The following is a 15515-nucleotide window of genomic DNA, read 5'->3' as shown; positions in this document are numbered from 1 at the left end:
GAGAGAGTGGGGGGAGGGGAGGGTTGCTGTCACTACGGACAATGACCTACAGAACTGACAACCCTTCGGCCTGCATCACCTCGTAATCAAAGTCGTCTTCATTATCTACCGCAATTACATCATCTACAATATTCTACCACAGTCACCATTTATTGAACGCATTTTATATGCCAAACAACGTGATAATTTCCTTACGTATACTGTCTCGTTTACTACTCTCATCCCAGGCCAGTTGCATTCATTCAACAAAGCACAGTGAAAGAGTTGTTATTCTGGTTTTACAGACAAGTACATTTTGAGGCTGCCGTAGGTTGAGTGACTTGCTCAATATCATAAGAGGACTCCAGCCAGATTATTGTGATTCCTAATCTTCTGCTTTTATCCAGAAAGCTATACTTCCATCTGTGCTGAGCAACTTGACATTTGCAAGTGGCCTAGTCTGAGGAGGGACGGGGGTGCCCTGATGGGCAGCAGTAGAGGGCTGGGGAGTAGAGACTGGGAATGTGGAGGGTGTGGGTTGAGATAGGAATTATGCCGTCAGATGAACTTATTTTCTTCTAGTTCTATGTTTAGTAGACCCAATGGTACCATTGTGCACAAACACTACTGGAATTTCCTGTGGGATTTAGAGATGTGAAGGACACTGTTGCCCCTCCTGACCTGGGGGGGCCAGATGGAGCCCTCTTATTCTTTTGGAGGCTAGCACTGGGCTTGCTGATTAACCGACAATGGCAAGGGAAGCATACGAACACCTGCAATGCCGTGTTGACGGTAGGCTAAAATGGTCTGGCCATGTTGGAACTCTGGGGTTTTCAAGTGGCGAACAGTCTGTTTTCATTTTGGCGCTGTTGTGCCCATGCTTGGAACCCCTCCTGATCCTGGGTGTGAGTAATGAAGAAATTTAGAAATTCACTGCCATTGATTGGCACCACTCTACACAAAAGAGTGTCTTTATCAAGTTGATAAAGATGAATTATTTTATTGAATGATTACCTATTGCCTGGGTATATTAGCAGCGTAACTTTCAAGAAGCAGGAATTAAGTCTGGCACTGGATAGAATACAGGAGTGCAACGTCAACTTTTGGACTTTAAACTTTAAAAGAGACATGGAGAAATTGGAGAGACCAAAGGAACGTGCAAATTGCTAAGGATTGTAATCATATGCTATTGTATCTTTGAGAAAAATGAGAATTGAGACTTGACTCCATAGCTATAGACCTCGCTATTTACAAGCATCTCTGAAGAGCGGTTGCATGAGGATGCCAAACAGTCGCTCCTTGTTTCCACTAAGGGTAGAACAAAGAATCTGGAGAAATTGGAGAGACCAAAGGAACGTGCAAATTGCTAAGGATTGTAATCATATGCTATTGTATCTTTGAGAAAAATGAGAATTGAGACTTGACTCCATAGCTATATACCTCGCTATTTACAAGCATCTCTGAAGAGCGGTTGCATGAGGATGCCAAACAGTCGCTCCTTGCTTCCACTAAGGGTAGAACAAAGAATCTAGTCTATGTTGGGAAAAGTAAGAGATTTAAGGAGGGACTTTGTGTAAAGTGGTTTAGGAATGAGAGAACTTAGCAGGGTAGTGGGAAGTTTCTTTCCTTGCTGAAAATGTTGAAAACGACAGAGATCAGTTCTGTTTGTCTTTTTGTTACAGGCCTGCTTAGAAACTGGATTAGGCAACTTTTGCATTCCCTTGGCACTACGTTTTGGGTAAATATTTGATGATTGGTTGAAAGGTAACTAGGGGCGGGGGAATGTCCCTAGCGAGTCCAAGTTACCCGCGCCCTCTAGTGGTGGGACTGGGAAAAAGCGGCGGCTCAGTCCTAGGCTGCACCCCTCTTTCTCCCTTTAGTTAAGCTGTACACTCAGCAGAGTTGCGGCAGCGGCTTCCTATTTCCAAGACTTAAGGCAGAGAAACTTGAGAACATGGACCTAAAAGCCAGACTCCTTGGGTTCCATTTCCAGCTCTGTCTTTAACTAGCAAATTACGTACTTGAGCAGGTTACATAGCCTCTCCGTGCCTCAGTTTCCTCATTTGTAAAATGGGGATGATGATGATGATACAAGGGCAGCATGGTATTGGAGCAAGATAAATAGGCAAAAATCTCAGAATTGAGAATCCAGAAACCGATCCTCACATATGTGGTATTTTATTCATGACAAAAATGTCTGTGTAAAGGAGTGGGGTACCGGTGGTTTTTCCCATAATGGTATACCAGTCAGATATACCGATGTAAAAACTTTAAACTTGACCTCTATTTCAGAACATACAAACCAATTCCAGGTAAATGGAATTGATGTGAAAGGTAAACCAGCAAAGCTTTGAGAAGATTATACATAGAGGAAGACATCCTTATGACCTTGGAATAGACAACAAAAAAAAATCTTAAATAAGACATGGAAAGGAAAAGATGGATATATTGAACTACATTAAAGTTATAAACTTCTGTTTATCAAAAACATTATTTGAAAAGGCAAACCATGGAATGGAAGAAGAGAGTTGTCGCACATAATTCTTAAAGATCTCAAATCCAGAATATTTAAAGAACCTTTACAAGCAAAAAGATAAGGAAGACAGGCAACCCAATATGAGACTTGTTGAAGGCCGGAGACTTGAACAGACTCAATCTCCTCCCTCACCAAGGATATGTAAGTGGCCAATGCATTTGTCAAACATCCAGGGAGGAGGCAGCTTTGGCTCAGGTTGCACGCTGATAACCTTGAGACATGGGCAAGTGAGTACTTTTCTGATCTTTGCCACTGCGGACTAAGAGTGTACAGGGTGTTCCTTCCAGACCAGGTGTGGCCACAGGACTGTGGGCCCAATGGCTGGTGGGAGGGGTGGGGGTGGGTGCCTATGCCCAGATCCCTGGGGATGCTATCACTTAGGAAAGCTGCATTCATTTCTCCCCGGGGAGCAAGTTCCTAATCTCGACTGTTCTAATGAAAGCAAAGGCATGAAAGCAAAACCTGGGGAGGCGTGTAACCTTTCTATACCATTTGACTTTTAAAAAATACACACTGTTCCATTTGTGGTTGGTCAATTAACACATTTCTCCAAAAGATGTTAGCTTAACAAACTTTTAAAAAAATGCCAAGGACGCCCTAGCCCAGCGGTTCTTAACCTGTGGGTCGCGACCCCTTTGGAGGTCGAACGACCCTTTCATAGGGGTCGCCTAAGACCATCGGAAAACACATATATAATTACATATTGTTTACAGTAGCAAAATTACAGTTATGAAGTAGCAACGAAAATAATTTTATGGTTGGGGGGTCACCACAACATGAGGAACTGTATTAAAGGGTCGCGGCATTAGGAAGGTTGAGAACCACTGCCCTAGCCGGTTTGGCTCAGTGGATAGAGCATCGGGCCCACGGACTGAAGGGTCCAGGGTTCGATTCCCGGTCAAGGGGTATGTACCTGCGGGAAACAACCAATGGATGTGTCTCTCTCACATTGATGTTCCTCTGTCTCTCCCCCTCTCTTCTACTCTCTCTAAAAATCAATGGAAAAATTTCCTCCAGTGAAGATTAACAAAACAGGTTGCAGGCTCCATCCCCAGTGTGGGGTGTGCAGGAGGTAGACAGAGCTGGGTAGAAAAACAAACAAACAAATAAACAAACAAACAAACAAAATGCCAAGGATGATGGCATTGCTTAGTCATCATTCAAAGTTCAATGCTGAACCTCCATGGCAAGGGACTTCCTATCCAGGGCTCTGTTATTATTGTTACTGTTATTGTTAACTATTCTTGTAATCCTCCGAAGCAAAAGCAACAACAGAAGCTTTCTAGACCCTGTCCTGTTTCCCTGCCCATTGGCAAGGACACAGTAGAGAAGGGTGGTAAAGCCTTCCACACACCCTCAGGGCCTGTGCCTGTGTATTATAATCACTGCTGCTGGACAATGAGGAGAACAGCCAGAGTGAGCTCCTTCCCGAAGCTTCTCTTCTGGGAGGTGGGAAGACAAGGGCGTTTAACTGGGATAGGCCACAGGGGCAAAACCATTAGCTCTTAGGGATGCTGCATCCTTGGCCCCAGGGTTCCTGTGTCCTCAGCCTCTCCCCTGATGTGGTAAGACTACCAAAGCAGTTGTATGCTAAGAAAGAGATTGTGAAATGGTGGCCCGAGGCTGTCTAGTCCGTGTAGGTGCCGCACAGCCCACACAGTATTTTATAAATTTGAGCCATTGTTTAAAAATCAGGAGATAGCCCTGCTGAGGTGGCTCTGTGGTTAAGTGTGGACCTATGAACCAGGAGGTCATGGTTTGATTCTGGTCAGGGCATATGCCCAGGTTGTGGGCTCCATCCCCAGTAGGGGGTGTGCAGGAGGCAGCCAATCAATGATTCTCTCTCATCATTGATGTTTCTATCTCTCTCTCCCTCTCCCTTAATCTCTGAAATCAATAAGCATATATTTTTAAAAATCAGGAGATTGCACATAAAGGTTCAAATTTCCAGCTTCTCTTGCAAAATCAGAAGTTGTGGCAATATAAGCCCACACTCCCAAATGGCAGAAAATGATGGGAACTGAGTCGTGTCTTCCCTGTTTAGAACTATCCAGTTGACCGAGGTCTCCCTTCAGCTCCCCTTCCTCATTATGTTACTGGTTGTCCCCTGGGTGTTTTGTAAGGAGTTCACTCCTGTGATAAATAAAATTTCATCTTCCCCATGATTGCAGCAGGAGGGAAGGAGCAGAGGTCCACTTAGCAGATGAGGGAACCTTTCCTAGGCTCCATCATCTCTCTCTACCCAGCAGGCTGGAAGGCTGCCCTGGGCAGGCCTCAGAGCTAAATCCATAGGCAAGGCAACAGAGGCGACAAAGTCCCACCATTCTTTGTGCTGTGAGCTTCCATCCAGTAATTACATTAGCTGTTTATGTACCAGTCAGTGTGGTAAATGAGCATGCATGCAACATGCATGATCTCATCCAGTCATGGCACTGCCCCCTGGAGGAGGAACTATGACCATCCTCACTCTATGTATTAGGTCATGGAGGCTCAGAGATGGGGTCATTTGCCTACTGTACTGTCCTGTTATCTCACTCACGCAAAGACCCCAGCCAACAGATGGCAGAACTGGGATTCCAGCGCAGGTCTCACTGACTCCAATGCCTAGAAGCTGGAAACTGGTGACCGGAGGGCAAACTAGTTTGGCCAGCAGTAATTAGGGAAATTAGGAAGTTTTGGCTGGGCTTACCTGCCCTGTTTGCTATAGGCTCCAACAATACTGGTTTACTTGGACTCTTTCCTCGTGTATGTTACTTCCTGGCCTCTGAAAGAGGAGACAATTGTCATGTCCTCTTGCCTCCCCACAGAGTCCAACTCAGATGAGTTTGAGTTCTTGGTTCCAGGACAGAGCTGGAGGTCTGTGCTTGTCTCTGCTGACCAACCGCCCCCCCCCCCGCCCCCACGGTTTTATGGGAGCTGAGAGCAGAGATCAATGAAATATGGTTTTATGGGAGCTGAGAGCAGAGATCAATGAAATATAGTTTGAGTTCCGGTTCAACTTTATGACTGTGATGCTATTCTAGAGCCCGAGCCTTAGAGGATAGATTGGGTTGGTTCCAGGATCCACTGATCAATTGATTTCACTATTTTAAATCATTTCTTTCCCTTTGAGATTTAATCCAATGTTACCACGCTTTAAATCAGGGCTCATTAGATAAAGCTCGTTTATGTCAGGTATGGGTTCTCAGTGTCTCACTTCCTTTTCTGGAAGACAACCCAGAGGGCATGGGAATACATGAGTGGGTATTTGGGCAGGAATTTTTGGATCAGGGGCTTGGTTGTTACCCAGAGTAACCAGAAAGTCTAGGAGGCAAGGGTGGGTGGAAGTCTAGAAGAGAAGCTCACTTTGATTGATACAAGGGGAAGGAGGAAAGCCATGGGCCAGGTGAGAGGCTGGGAGAGTCAGGGGGCACAGGCGCAGGCTGGAAGGCAAAGAAGAATACTGGTTGAGGTTGGGAACCAGCAGGTGCCCAGGAGCTTGCTCTGACAGGAGCTGCTGGGTGATAGGTTCAAGTCAAGCGCTAGCTGGGCTACACCATCCCGTTGTTCTAGTCATGGGTTCTTAAGGCTCACAACAGGGCCATGGTGACCACAGAAGAGAAATGGCGCTAAGTCAGTTAAGGTGGTTTTGGCTGCAAGGATGGAGTCTTATATAACTGGCTGGTCCTTAGTAAGGGGGTGGCGGCGGGGGCGGGGAGTAAAAACCAGGGCAACTGGCCCATCATTGACCAAACCCTGACTGTTCTGGGCTCATTGAGGAGGAGGTGGTGGTTTGACTTTTAGGGCTGATTGCTGCAGAGGTTGTGGGTCAGAGTTCTGTTGTCAATGTCCGTTTGACTATTCAGTCTCTCAGTGTGCAGAGAGGGAACCCGGCTATGTGATTCGGGCACATTGCTAAATTCTGTAGGCCTTGGTTTTCTCATCCATTAAAAGGGGTTGTTAATAGTACCTGTCTCAGATGTTAATATATAGCAAATGCTTACAATAGTACCTGGCATGTGGTGAGTAGCCAATAAATGTTAGCAATATTACTTAATATTTAGTAATATATATTTATAATGATACATTATACATTATAATAAAAATTTTAATCATAATCATTATTATTTTTAAAAATGATGATGGCCCTGGCTGGTGTGGTTCAGTTGGTTGGGGGTCCTCCCACGCTCCAAAACAGCGGTGGCCAACCGGTGGTCCCCCGACCACTGGTGGTCCGTGAGGTCCGACCACGACCCTGCTCCAAAGGGTTGCAGGCTCAATCCCTGGTGGGGGGCATTCGGGAGGCAGATGATTGATGTTTCGCTCTCATGTTGACGTTGCTCTCTCTCTCTCTCCCTTTCCTTTTTTCTCTCTCTAAAAATCGATACTCTCTTTAAAAAAAAAAAAAAAAGGATGATGACGATGATACTCAGTGGAAAAGGCACTGGCCTGGGAGGAGGAGGGTTCTGGGCTCCTCCCCATCACACTGTGACCTGGGGCAAGTCATATCCGATCTCTCTGAGCCTCAGGCTTGTCTGTTGATTTGAGGCTGGACTCTGATCTTCAAACTCATTTCCAGCTCTCATGTTTTAAATTCCCCCACGGGTGCAGCCACACCGGTACCCGCCTTCCCTCCCTCCCTCACACAGCCTTCCTCCATCAGCTCTCAGCACACCTGGACCAGGCGCTCCAGTGCAGCAGGCTTTTCGGTTCCCATTTCAGCGTGTTTCAGGTCCTCCACTTAGCCCCTTCACAGGAACCAAGGTTTGTGGTGGGGGCGGGGGCAGGGCTGGGGCTGGACCTGGTGAGGCAGCTTCCCCACCAGAGTGGCCCTGTGGGAAGCCTATCAGACAGGAGGGCCAGGAGAGCCGAGGACCACACTCCATTTTGTCATTGGCGTGTTGAGCAAGTCATTTGGGACCTCAGTGTTCTCATCTAACAACTAAAGTTCATATGTTGATTCCTTCAGTCATGTTCTCTCTTCAACTGGAACAACTTTCTTTTCTTTCACACGAGTAAAAAGGTCAGAAAGATGAACTGATTTAGCTAAGCCCACATAGCTCCTGATTTGAATCATCTTTTACCCAAGGCCTAGTCTCCTTTCATCTTTAGTCAACCTCCGCTGCAATCAAAAGTCAAACCACCACCTCCTCCGCAATGAGCCCAGAACAGTCAGGATTTGGTCAATGATGGGCCAGTTGCCCTGGTTTTTACTCTCCGTCCCCCCAACCCCTTACTAAGGACCAGCCAGTTATAGAAGACTCCATCCTTGCAGCCAAAACCACCTTCACTGGCTTAGCGCCATCTCTTCTGTGGTCACCATGGCCCTGTTGTGAGCCTTAAGAACCCATGACTAGAACAACGGGATGGTGTAGCCCAGCTAGCGCTTGACTTGAACCTATCACCCAGCAGCTCCTGTCAGAGCAAGCTCCTGGGCACCTGCTGGTTCCCAACCTCAACCAGTATTCTTCTTTGCCTTCCAGCCTGCGCGGTGCCTCCTGACAAAAGATTGAAAGCCATAGTTTTATGATTGAGAAGCAGACTGCCCAGGTTCGAATCCTAATTATTAACTGTGTGACTTCAGACAAATTACTTACCCTCTCTGTGCCTTTGTTTTTCTCATCTGTGAGATGGGAGATGATAATTGTACCTCCATCCGGTTGTTATGAGGATTAAATGAATCAATATTTGTAAAGCAGTTTCAACAGTGCCTGCTATCTAGTAAATTTATTTAGGTGTTTGCTAAATTAATGAAATAGTTCCCCTGCCGATCAAGGCATTATCTCGAGTATGTAGAACGCCCTTTGGATTAGGACCAGGAGACCTGTGTTCCACTTTGGGCTCACTGCTAATTTGCTCTGTGGCCTCAGAAGCCTCCTTTGAACTTTCTGTGCCTTAGCTTTCCTAGGCTGCGAGGTAAGGGACTTGGACATGTTCATCGATGAGCAGCATTGTTTTGAACAAAAATCAAGTCAGGAAAAAAGCAAAACCTCTGAGACCTCAGGGCAGTAGGTTACTATTTCCATTATTGAACCTGTTATGGAGCCTTGACAGGTGTTTACATGTGAGCCCTTTGAAGCAGATTTGGGTTTTTATATTAACACTAGAGGAGAGGCCTGAACACAAAATTCGTGCAAGAGTAGGCCTTCCTTCCCCTGGCTGCCGGCACTGGCTTCCCTCTGGCACCGGGACCCGGGCTTCCCTCGAAGCCCTGGCTTTGTCTGGAAGGATGTCTGGTCTACTTAGCATATTATGCTTTTATTATTATAGATGACCTATCGCAGTGCCTGGCACATTGTAAGTACGAGTGTAGTTAAGGGCACCGTGGTTAAGTATCTATGCTGTGAAAGCAGAGACTTTCATCTGAATCCTTCGGTTGCCTCTCCCTTCCTGTGCTCCTCTCTGAGCCTCAGTACCCTCATATGTAAAGTGGGGATCAGTGAGTGCGCCCAGCTCACAGGGTGCATGTGTGTGTGTGTGGGGGGAGGGGTTGTGAAGATGAATGACGGATGTAGAGCACGCAGCACAGTGCCAGTAAGTGACAGCTATTGCTAATATGAAACCTGAGGTTGGTCACCCACGTCCCAGGAAGGGCTCTGATCTGAGAGAGAGAACGGCTTTTCTTAGAAGGGCTGCCCTGCTGGTACCTGGACTTGGTGAGGGCAGGGTCGAGCCTTCTTGCCCTTTACAGACCCACTGCTTCCCCTCAGGGGCCTGTCCACAAATTTATCTAGGCCCAGCCAGCCCCTTCCTGCACTCAGCCCCCCTCCACATATACACAGGATGGCTTACTCCAATTTTAATGCACACACAATTCAGGGCATCAGGCCCCACCAACTTCATTAGAAACCATTTGGGATTGTGGGGGGACTGGAAAAGGTGTGGAGAAAACCCACTCTCTAGGGAATACCCCAAGGAGTTGGGTGGAACAAAACGGCCAGGGGTGAAAGCAAGCCAGAGGCCAGGGGGTGTGGTGAGAGGACAATCAGGTTCTCTCGGCCCCACCCTCAGGGAAGAATGCCATGGTTCACTGATGCAGGGAAGAGGCTCAGAAGCAGGTTACAAGCCTTCCTGCAGGGACCTGGGGGCCCAGCACAGCTGGGGTGGAAGGCACTGAGCTGGGACACTGCTCCATCAGCCTCCTGGGGAGAAGCTCTGGGGGAGGCAGAGTTGGGAGAAGCAGAGGTGGCTCCTGGCTCCACTTCCTGAGCCAGGCGGCCGCCAGGTGCTGGGAGACAGAGGCAGTGAAACGGGTGTCAGGGGCTAGGGAGGGTGCTAATGACCCTGTTTAACCTGTAAGAGATGTGTGGTTCCCCATGTTCACGAGCTGGGAACATGGGGTGCAGATGGTGGGGAAAGGGCGCTTATCCATGATGTGTCCCATTCCCAGGCCACTTCCCAGTGGCCCCTGGGAGTGCCAGGACCAGGCATAGGTACAACTGATCCTTCGCCCCTTCCATGGGGCCTGGTGGCCTCTCTGCAGAGAAGAGGGAACACTGGTCCCTTTCCTCCCTCAGCCCAGCCGCCACTTCGCTCCAGAGGAAGCTGGTTTGTGGGGCTAACGCTGTGCTGCCTGCCCTGGGACCTGGAGATGTGAGGTTTCCCAAACCCCTTAGTTGACCTGTGGTGGTGTCACACCCCTGTCTCCTTGAGCACAAGTGAAGACTCGATGGCTTCGCCATATGTTCCTTAAAGCTTGTGGCCTGTCCTCAACCCCAAAGGTCATGTGGAGGTAGAAGGCCCTAGGATGGGGCAGGAAGGGGTGCCCCACTTTCCTACTCCCCAAGGGCCAATGTGCTCTTCTCATGGGGGTCCTTCCCCCAAATAGGAAAGGAGGTCGAGATAGGATTGGCAACTTTCCGACATTACTTGAAAACACTGGTTCCAATTCCACCACCAGATTCCGATCAGTCTGCAAACACCCCTCCAGGTCTCTCTCTCTGGGTAAGAGAGGCCTCCGCTGCATTCATGGGCTTTCTCCCGGGGGGGGGAGGGGGGGCGTTCTCCTAGGCGGGCCATTCCGAGGTCCCCGCAGGAGCTCACACCCCCACGCCGCTCTTCTCGTTGTCCTTGGGGCTGGGCTCCTCCTGCACCTTCTTCATCTCCCAGCCCCTGACCCAGGTGTAGGCGGAGGAGCCCCCCAGCACCATCATGTTGCTCGTCCACCAGAGGAAGCTCTTGGTCTCCTCGTAGTAGAGTACGGCCAGCACTGTCTGGGCACAGGCCTTGGCCGTGCCCGACACGTTGTGGGTCAGGGGACTGGTGAACTTGATCTGCAGTCCTGTCACGTAGCCAATGGCAAAGCCAAACAGGCCTCCCAGCGTCATCATGCCCCAGAAGTGGGCACTGCCCAGCTGGGCAAAGCGGAGGAGGGCCTGAAGCTCCCCCAGCAGCAGGAGCAGGGGCAGGAAGAGGACGCAGGCGTTGACGTTGTTGTAGAAGGTCAGGCGCCAGATGCTGCCGTCCACCGCCGGGAGCACCTTCTTGGTGTAGATGGCGTTGAGCGAGACACAGAGGCTGGCCAGCACGCCAAAGAGGGTGCCCGTCCAAGACAGGGTACCCTCTGCCCCCTCCTGGTCCACACCAAGCCAGAAGCCACCTGCAGTGGGGACAGGAGAAGGGGAGGGGGTGAGGACAGGAGGAAGAAGGACAGAGAATTTTGCCCCTAAAGTTCACAAACTGTAATGCTGCCTCACCATCCCAGCCTTCCCAACCCCCTTGGCAACAAATATGTCGAAAGTCTCCACTACATGCAAAGCACAATACAAGGGCTGGGAAGTGGCCCAGGACAGGAGCCTTCCTCACGGAGCATGGTTCCAGCAAAGGAGAAAGGCACTAAAACGATTCATCTCATAACAATTGTAACGAGGCCCATAAAACAGGACAGGGTGCTGTGAGAACCCATAACTGGGTGACTGTTGGCCTGGGGCCTCTGGAAACTTGAATTGAGTTATGAAGGATGAGTATTTAGTGGTTACAATGACCTTGGGCAAGTGATTTAAGGTCTCAGAGGCTGGGCTTCCTGGTGTGTAAAATGGAAGCCTAGGAGTCTTTTCCGATACTCCCAGTCCCCAGGCCTCTTCCTGCCTGCGCTTCCCTTCAGGACCCCTGGCCTGCCATGGGCTGCTGGGCACCTGCCCCCGGGGACAGTACATTGAGCCAGACCCCACCTTCCAGCAGGCAGGGCTGAATCTTACGTGTTGTATACCCGGCTACAGCATCTGGCAACATGGGGCAGGAGGAAAAGTTTTGGTGTCAGAGATTTGGGCTCTGCCATCTCGAGGCTGGGGGGCCTGGGGAAAGTTTACTTAACTGCTCTGAGCCCCATTTCCTTCAGCTGCAGAGATCTGGGTCACTGTCTTTTTTATTTTTTAAAATTGATTTCAGAGAGGAAGGGAGAGGGAGAGAGATAGAAACATCAATGATGAGAGAGAATCATTGATTGGCTGCTTTCTGCACGCCCCCTACTAGGGATCAAGCCCGCAACCCGGGCATGTGCCCTGACCCGGAATTGAATGGTGACCTCCTGGTTCATAGGTCAACCCTCAACCACTGAGCCACGCTGGCCGGGCTGGTCACTGTCTTGACCCCCCTCTCCAACCAATCTACTCTCCACCTTGCAACCAGAATGACGAGGACCTTCCTCACATACAGATCTGCTCAGGTCCTGTCCTGGCTTAAAGCTCCTCCGAGCCTCCCCACTGCCTCAGAAACTATTCCAGACTCACTGCACTTGGGGAGCCTCACATCTGGGGAGTCTTGCCGGGGCCCAGCCATGAAGAAGGGCACATGCTCGTCCTTCTGCCTGGAACAGTCTCTCCTCACTCCTTCCTTACACCATCTAGGACTTCCTCCAGAAGGCCTGCTTAGATGACTCCTTCCCAACTACCTCTCCCTTCCTGCCCAGCCAGGATTCCCACGGCACCTTCTATGTCCCCATCACAGCTCTTACCACTCAGTCTTAGCTCATGTACTGCCATGCATCATCACTGTGACCTCCAGGAGTGTAGAAGCTGAGTCTACCTTTTCCAAATATGTATCCCCAGCGCTTGGCACAGTCCCCAGCATGTGCCTGATCTCATGAATACGTGTTGAACGACTGATAGAGGTTGTTCTGGAGGTGCTCGGAGGATTAAAGGAGACGAGACACCGGCTGCACTGTAGGCACCCACTCCCAGCATTCTCTTTCTTGGTAGAGCCTTTGCAAACAGGTTACCCCCGACCTGCTCTGGGGATGGAGCGGGTGGGCTTAGAGCACCCCCAGTCCTCCTGCTGGTTACCTGTTGAGTCCAGAAGGGACTGCCACCTCAAGGTCCCAGACCCAGAGGGATTCTCAGCTAGAAAGAGCTTTGAAAGGCAGTGTGACCTGGGGGAGGGGGGCAAGGAGGAGGAGGAGGAGGAGGCCTAGAGTAGATGCCTTTGACCCACCCCCACAAGGAGGAAGGAAGGAAGAGAGGGAACAGGTCCTTGGCCAGCAGAGAGCACGGCCTCCCCGTGCTGGCCAGTGAATGCACCTTCTCAGAAGCAATCTCACCATCAGCTACTTGAATTACTTTTGGGATTTGGGCCCAGTTTCCCTAGTGACATCACCTTCCCGCATGCAAATTCTCCCACCAAGAGCATCCCCCACCCACCAACACACACACACAAGGTCTGCAGGACTGAAGTGGCGATCCCTCAGACATTTGGGGACGTGTGGGAGAAAGTGAGGCCTCCCCTGGGAGGGGAAGGGACAGCAGCGAGAGAGAGATGCCAGGGATCTTAGCAGCTCCTCCCACTCTGACCTCCACCCTCCTCCCCTTCCTCCCTCCCTGATCTTGGGGCTAGCTCCCTCCTTGCTCAAGGGGGAACATTTTCTAGGACACGTGGCATGGGATGAGCCTCTCCCCGGCAACCAGTCTACTTTGGCCTTGGACTCTGACACACCAGTGAAGAATATGTAGGTCAACCAAGACAAACTTTCCAGCACCAGGAAGAACCTGAACAGGTTTAAGGAAGGATCACATTCCTGGATGACAGAGGCCCAGGAACAGTGGGGGCTGGAATAAAACAATATGTGTCCTATAGTCTGTGCTGTCCAATACAGTCTCCACTGGCCACATGTGGCTACTGAGCACTTTAAATGTGGCTAGAGAATCAGGTTGAACATCTGTAACTGAGGAACTGAATTTTCAAAATTTAATTTGAATTACAGTAAGTCTTTACTTAATGTCCTCCACAGGTTCTGCTACTAAAACAATATAAATTAATATATAGGCTAATTGATATAAACAAGTGTTAAGTTCCTATGCATCATATCATTGTTATAAGGAAATGATGTTATTTGAGGACCTGCTCTAACTTAGATTGAAATAGACACATGTCCGGTGATGACTGCATTGGGTAGTGCAGCTTTAATGTTGAGGGGATGAGAACAGAGCAGAGTGGTTAGAAGCACAGGACCGGCAGTCTGACCAATCTGTTTGCACCCCAGCCTGGCTACTTCCTCGTGCCGTGTGGCCCTGGACAAATAACTTAACCTCTCTGAGCCTCAGTTTCCTTGTTTGGATGGTGATGATCATGGTGCCCAGAGACCTCTGGGGAACAAAGGAGATGCTATAATATGTGAAATGATTAGCACAATGTCCCGTCAATAATTGTGATTTTAAAAAAATACATTTTTATTGATCTCAGAGAGGAAGGGAGAGGGAGAGAGAGATAGAAACATCAACAATGAGAGAGAACCATTGATTGGCTGCCTCCTGCATGCCTCCTACTGGGGATCGAGCCTGCAAACCCGGCATGTGCCCTTGGCTGGAATTGAATCTGGGACCCTTTAGTCCTCAGGCTGACACTCTATCCACTGAGCCAAACCAGCTAGGGCAATAATTGTGATTTTTTTGAAGGTCAGGTCTGGGAAGACAGCTAGCACCTCTAAAAGCGTATCTCTTACCACTGTCTCAGGTGTTATTATGTGTCTGCAAGGTCAGGGCGACAGAATATTTATTAAAAGAGGAATTGTCTCATAGAAATGAGATGGGGAGTCAGGACACCTGAGCTCTTGAGTAGCAACAGAGTTTAGAGGTCAAGTGTATGGAGCCTGGTTACTTGAGATCAGATCCCAGCTCTGCCACTTACTAGCTGTGCGATCTTGGGCAAGTTACTTCACCTCTCTGTGCCTGGGTTTTCCCCTGTGAAATATAAATTATAATTTCACCTGCATGAGGAGCCCTACCTGGGCCCCCAACTTGCTGGGTGACCTCAAGCAAGTTATTGGTTCTCCCAAGCTCATCCTCATATTACCATCAAGGGAGCTGGGACGGATAAAGTCCACAGATGTTTGGCAGGGTTGTTCCTTCGGGTTTGGGCCCCCATATCGCCTCTGTGTCCCACGGCCCGGGCTTGCCACTCACCGATGATGATGCCGCAGGCGAGCAAGGCATAGAAGGAGGTGGTCTGCTTGAGCAGCAGGTAGGAGAGCAGCACGTTGAAGACGGTGGTGAGGGAGCGGCCCACGTTGTAGAAGGCCACACCCACGTACTTCAGGCAGAGGTTGTTGAAGGTGATCATGCAGATGAAGACCACGGACAGGGGCAGGACGCTGCGGGCCACCCTGAGGTCCAGGCGCAGGCTGGGGAACTCCACGGCCCCCGGGCAGCAGGCGGCCAGGGCGCTGAGGCCCTTGCACAGCAGGGTGGTCACCAGGCACTGGTAGAAGGTGACGAAGATGGGGGTGTTCAGCTGCAGGGAGGGGCTGTCCAGCAGGTACTTGTTGAGAAACACCATGGAGATGGAGGTGACCCAGTAGAGAAAGACCACCAGTGCGATCTGCAGGGCCCGGAGCAGGAAGGGCTTCCCCGGGCTGGCCTCTGCCCCGGCGGCGGCGTCGGTCCCCATCAGCGCCATGTGCAGGATCCGGGAGCGCTTCAGAGGCGCCCTGTTCATGGCAGCGGAGGAGCGGGGTCACGGCATGGCCAGAACTGGTCTCCGGGAGGAGCGGCGGGCGGCGAGCGCACTTCCACTTTCTTCAGGCCGCGGCGCT

At 50.0% G+C, this 15515-nt stretch overlaps 1 protein-coding gene across 2 annotated transcripts in view; it reads right to left on the bottom strand.

The window, feature by feature from the left end:
* Positions 1-9278: 9278 nt before the first annotated feature.
* Positions 9279-15515, bottom strand: part of SLC35C1 (solute carrier family 35 (GDP-fucose transporter), member C1) — a 7827-nt gene continuing 1590 nt past the window's right edge. The window contains exons 2-3 of one of the 2 annotated variants that reach the window (XM_014543315.1): positions 14887-15410; positions 9279-11093 (exon numbers count right to left, since the gene is read on the bottom strand). In XM_014543315.1, the coding sequence (XP_014398801.1) occupies positions 10534-11093; positions 14887-15379 (1053 nt within the window). In that variant the 5' untranslated portion in view covers positions 15380-15410 and the 3' untranslated portion in view covers positions 9279-10533. Of the gene's footprint in view, positions 11094-14886; positions 15510-15515 lie in introns of those variants that run through there. The other variant, XM_005870754.2, reaches the window with a different exon arrangement.

The sequence above is a fragment of the Myotis brandtii genome, unplaced genomic scaffold, assembly GCF_000412655.1.
Source record: "Myotis brandtii unplaced genomic scaffold, ASM41265v1 scaffold324, whole genome shotgun sequence".
Taxonomy (NCBI): domain Eukaryota; kingdom Metazoa; phylum Chordata; class Mammalia; order Chiroptera; family Vespertilionidae; genus Myotis; species Myotis brandtii.
Note: the sequence above shows the minus strand (reverse complement) of the source record. Positions and strands in the feature narration are given on the sequence as shown.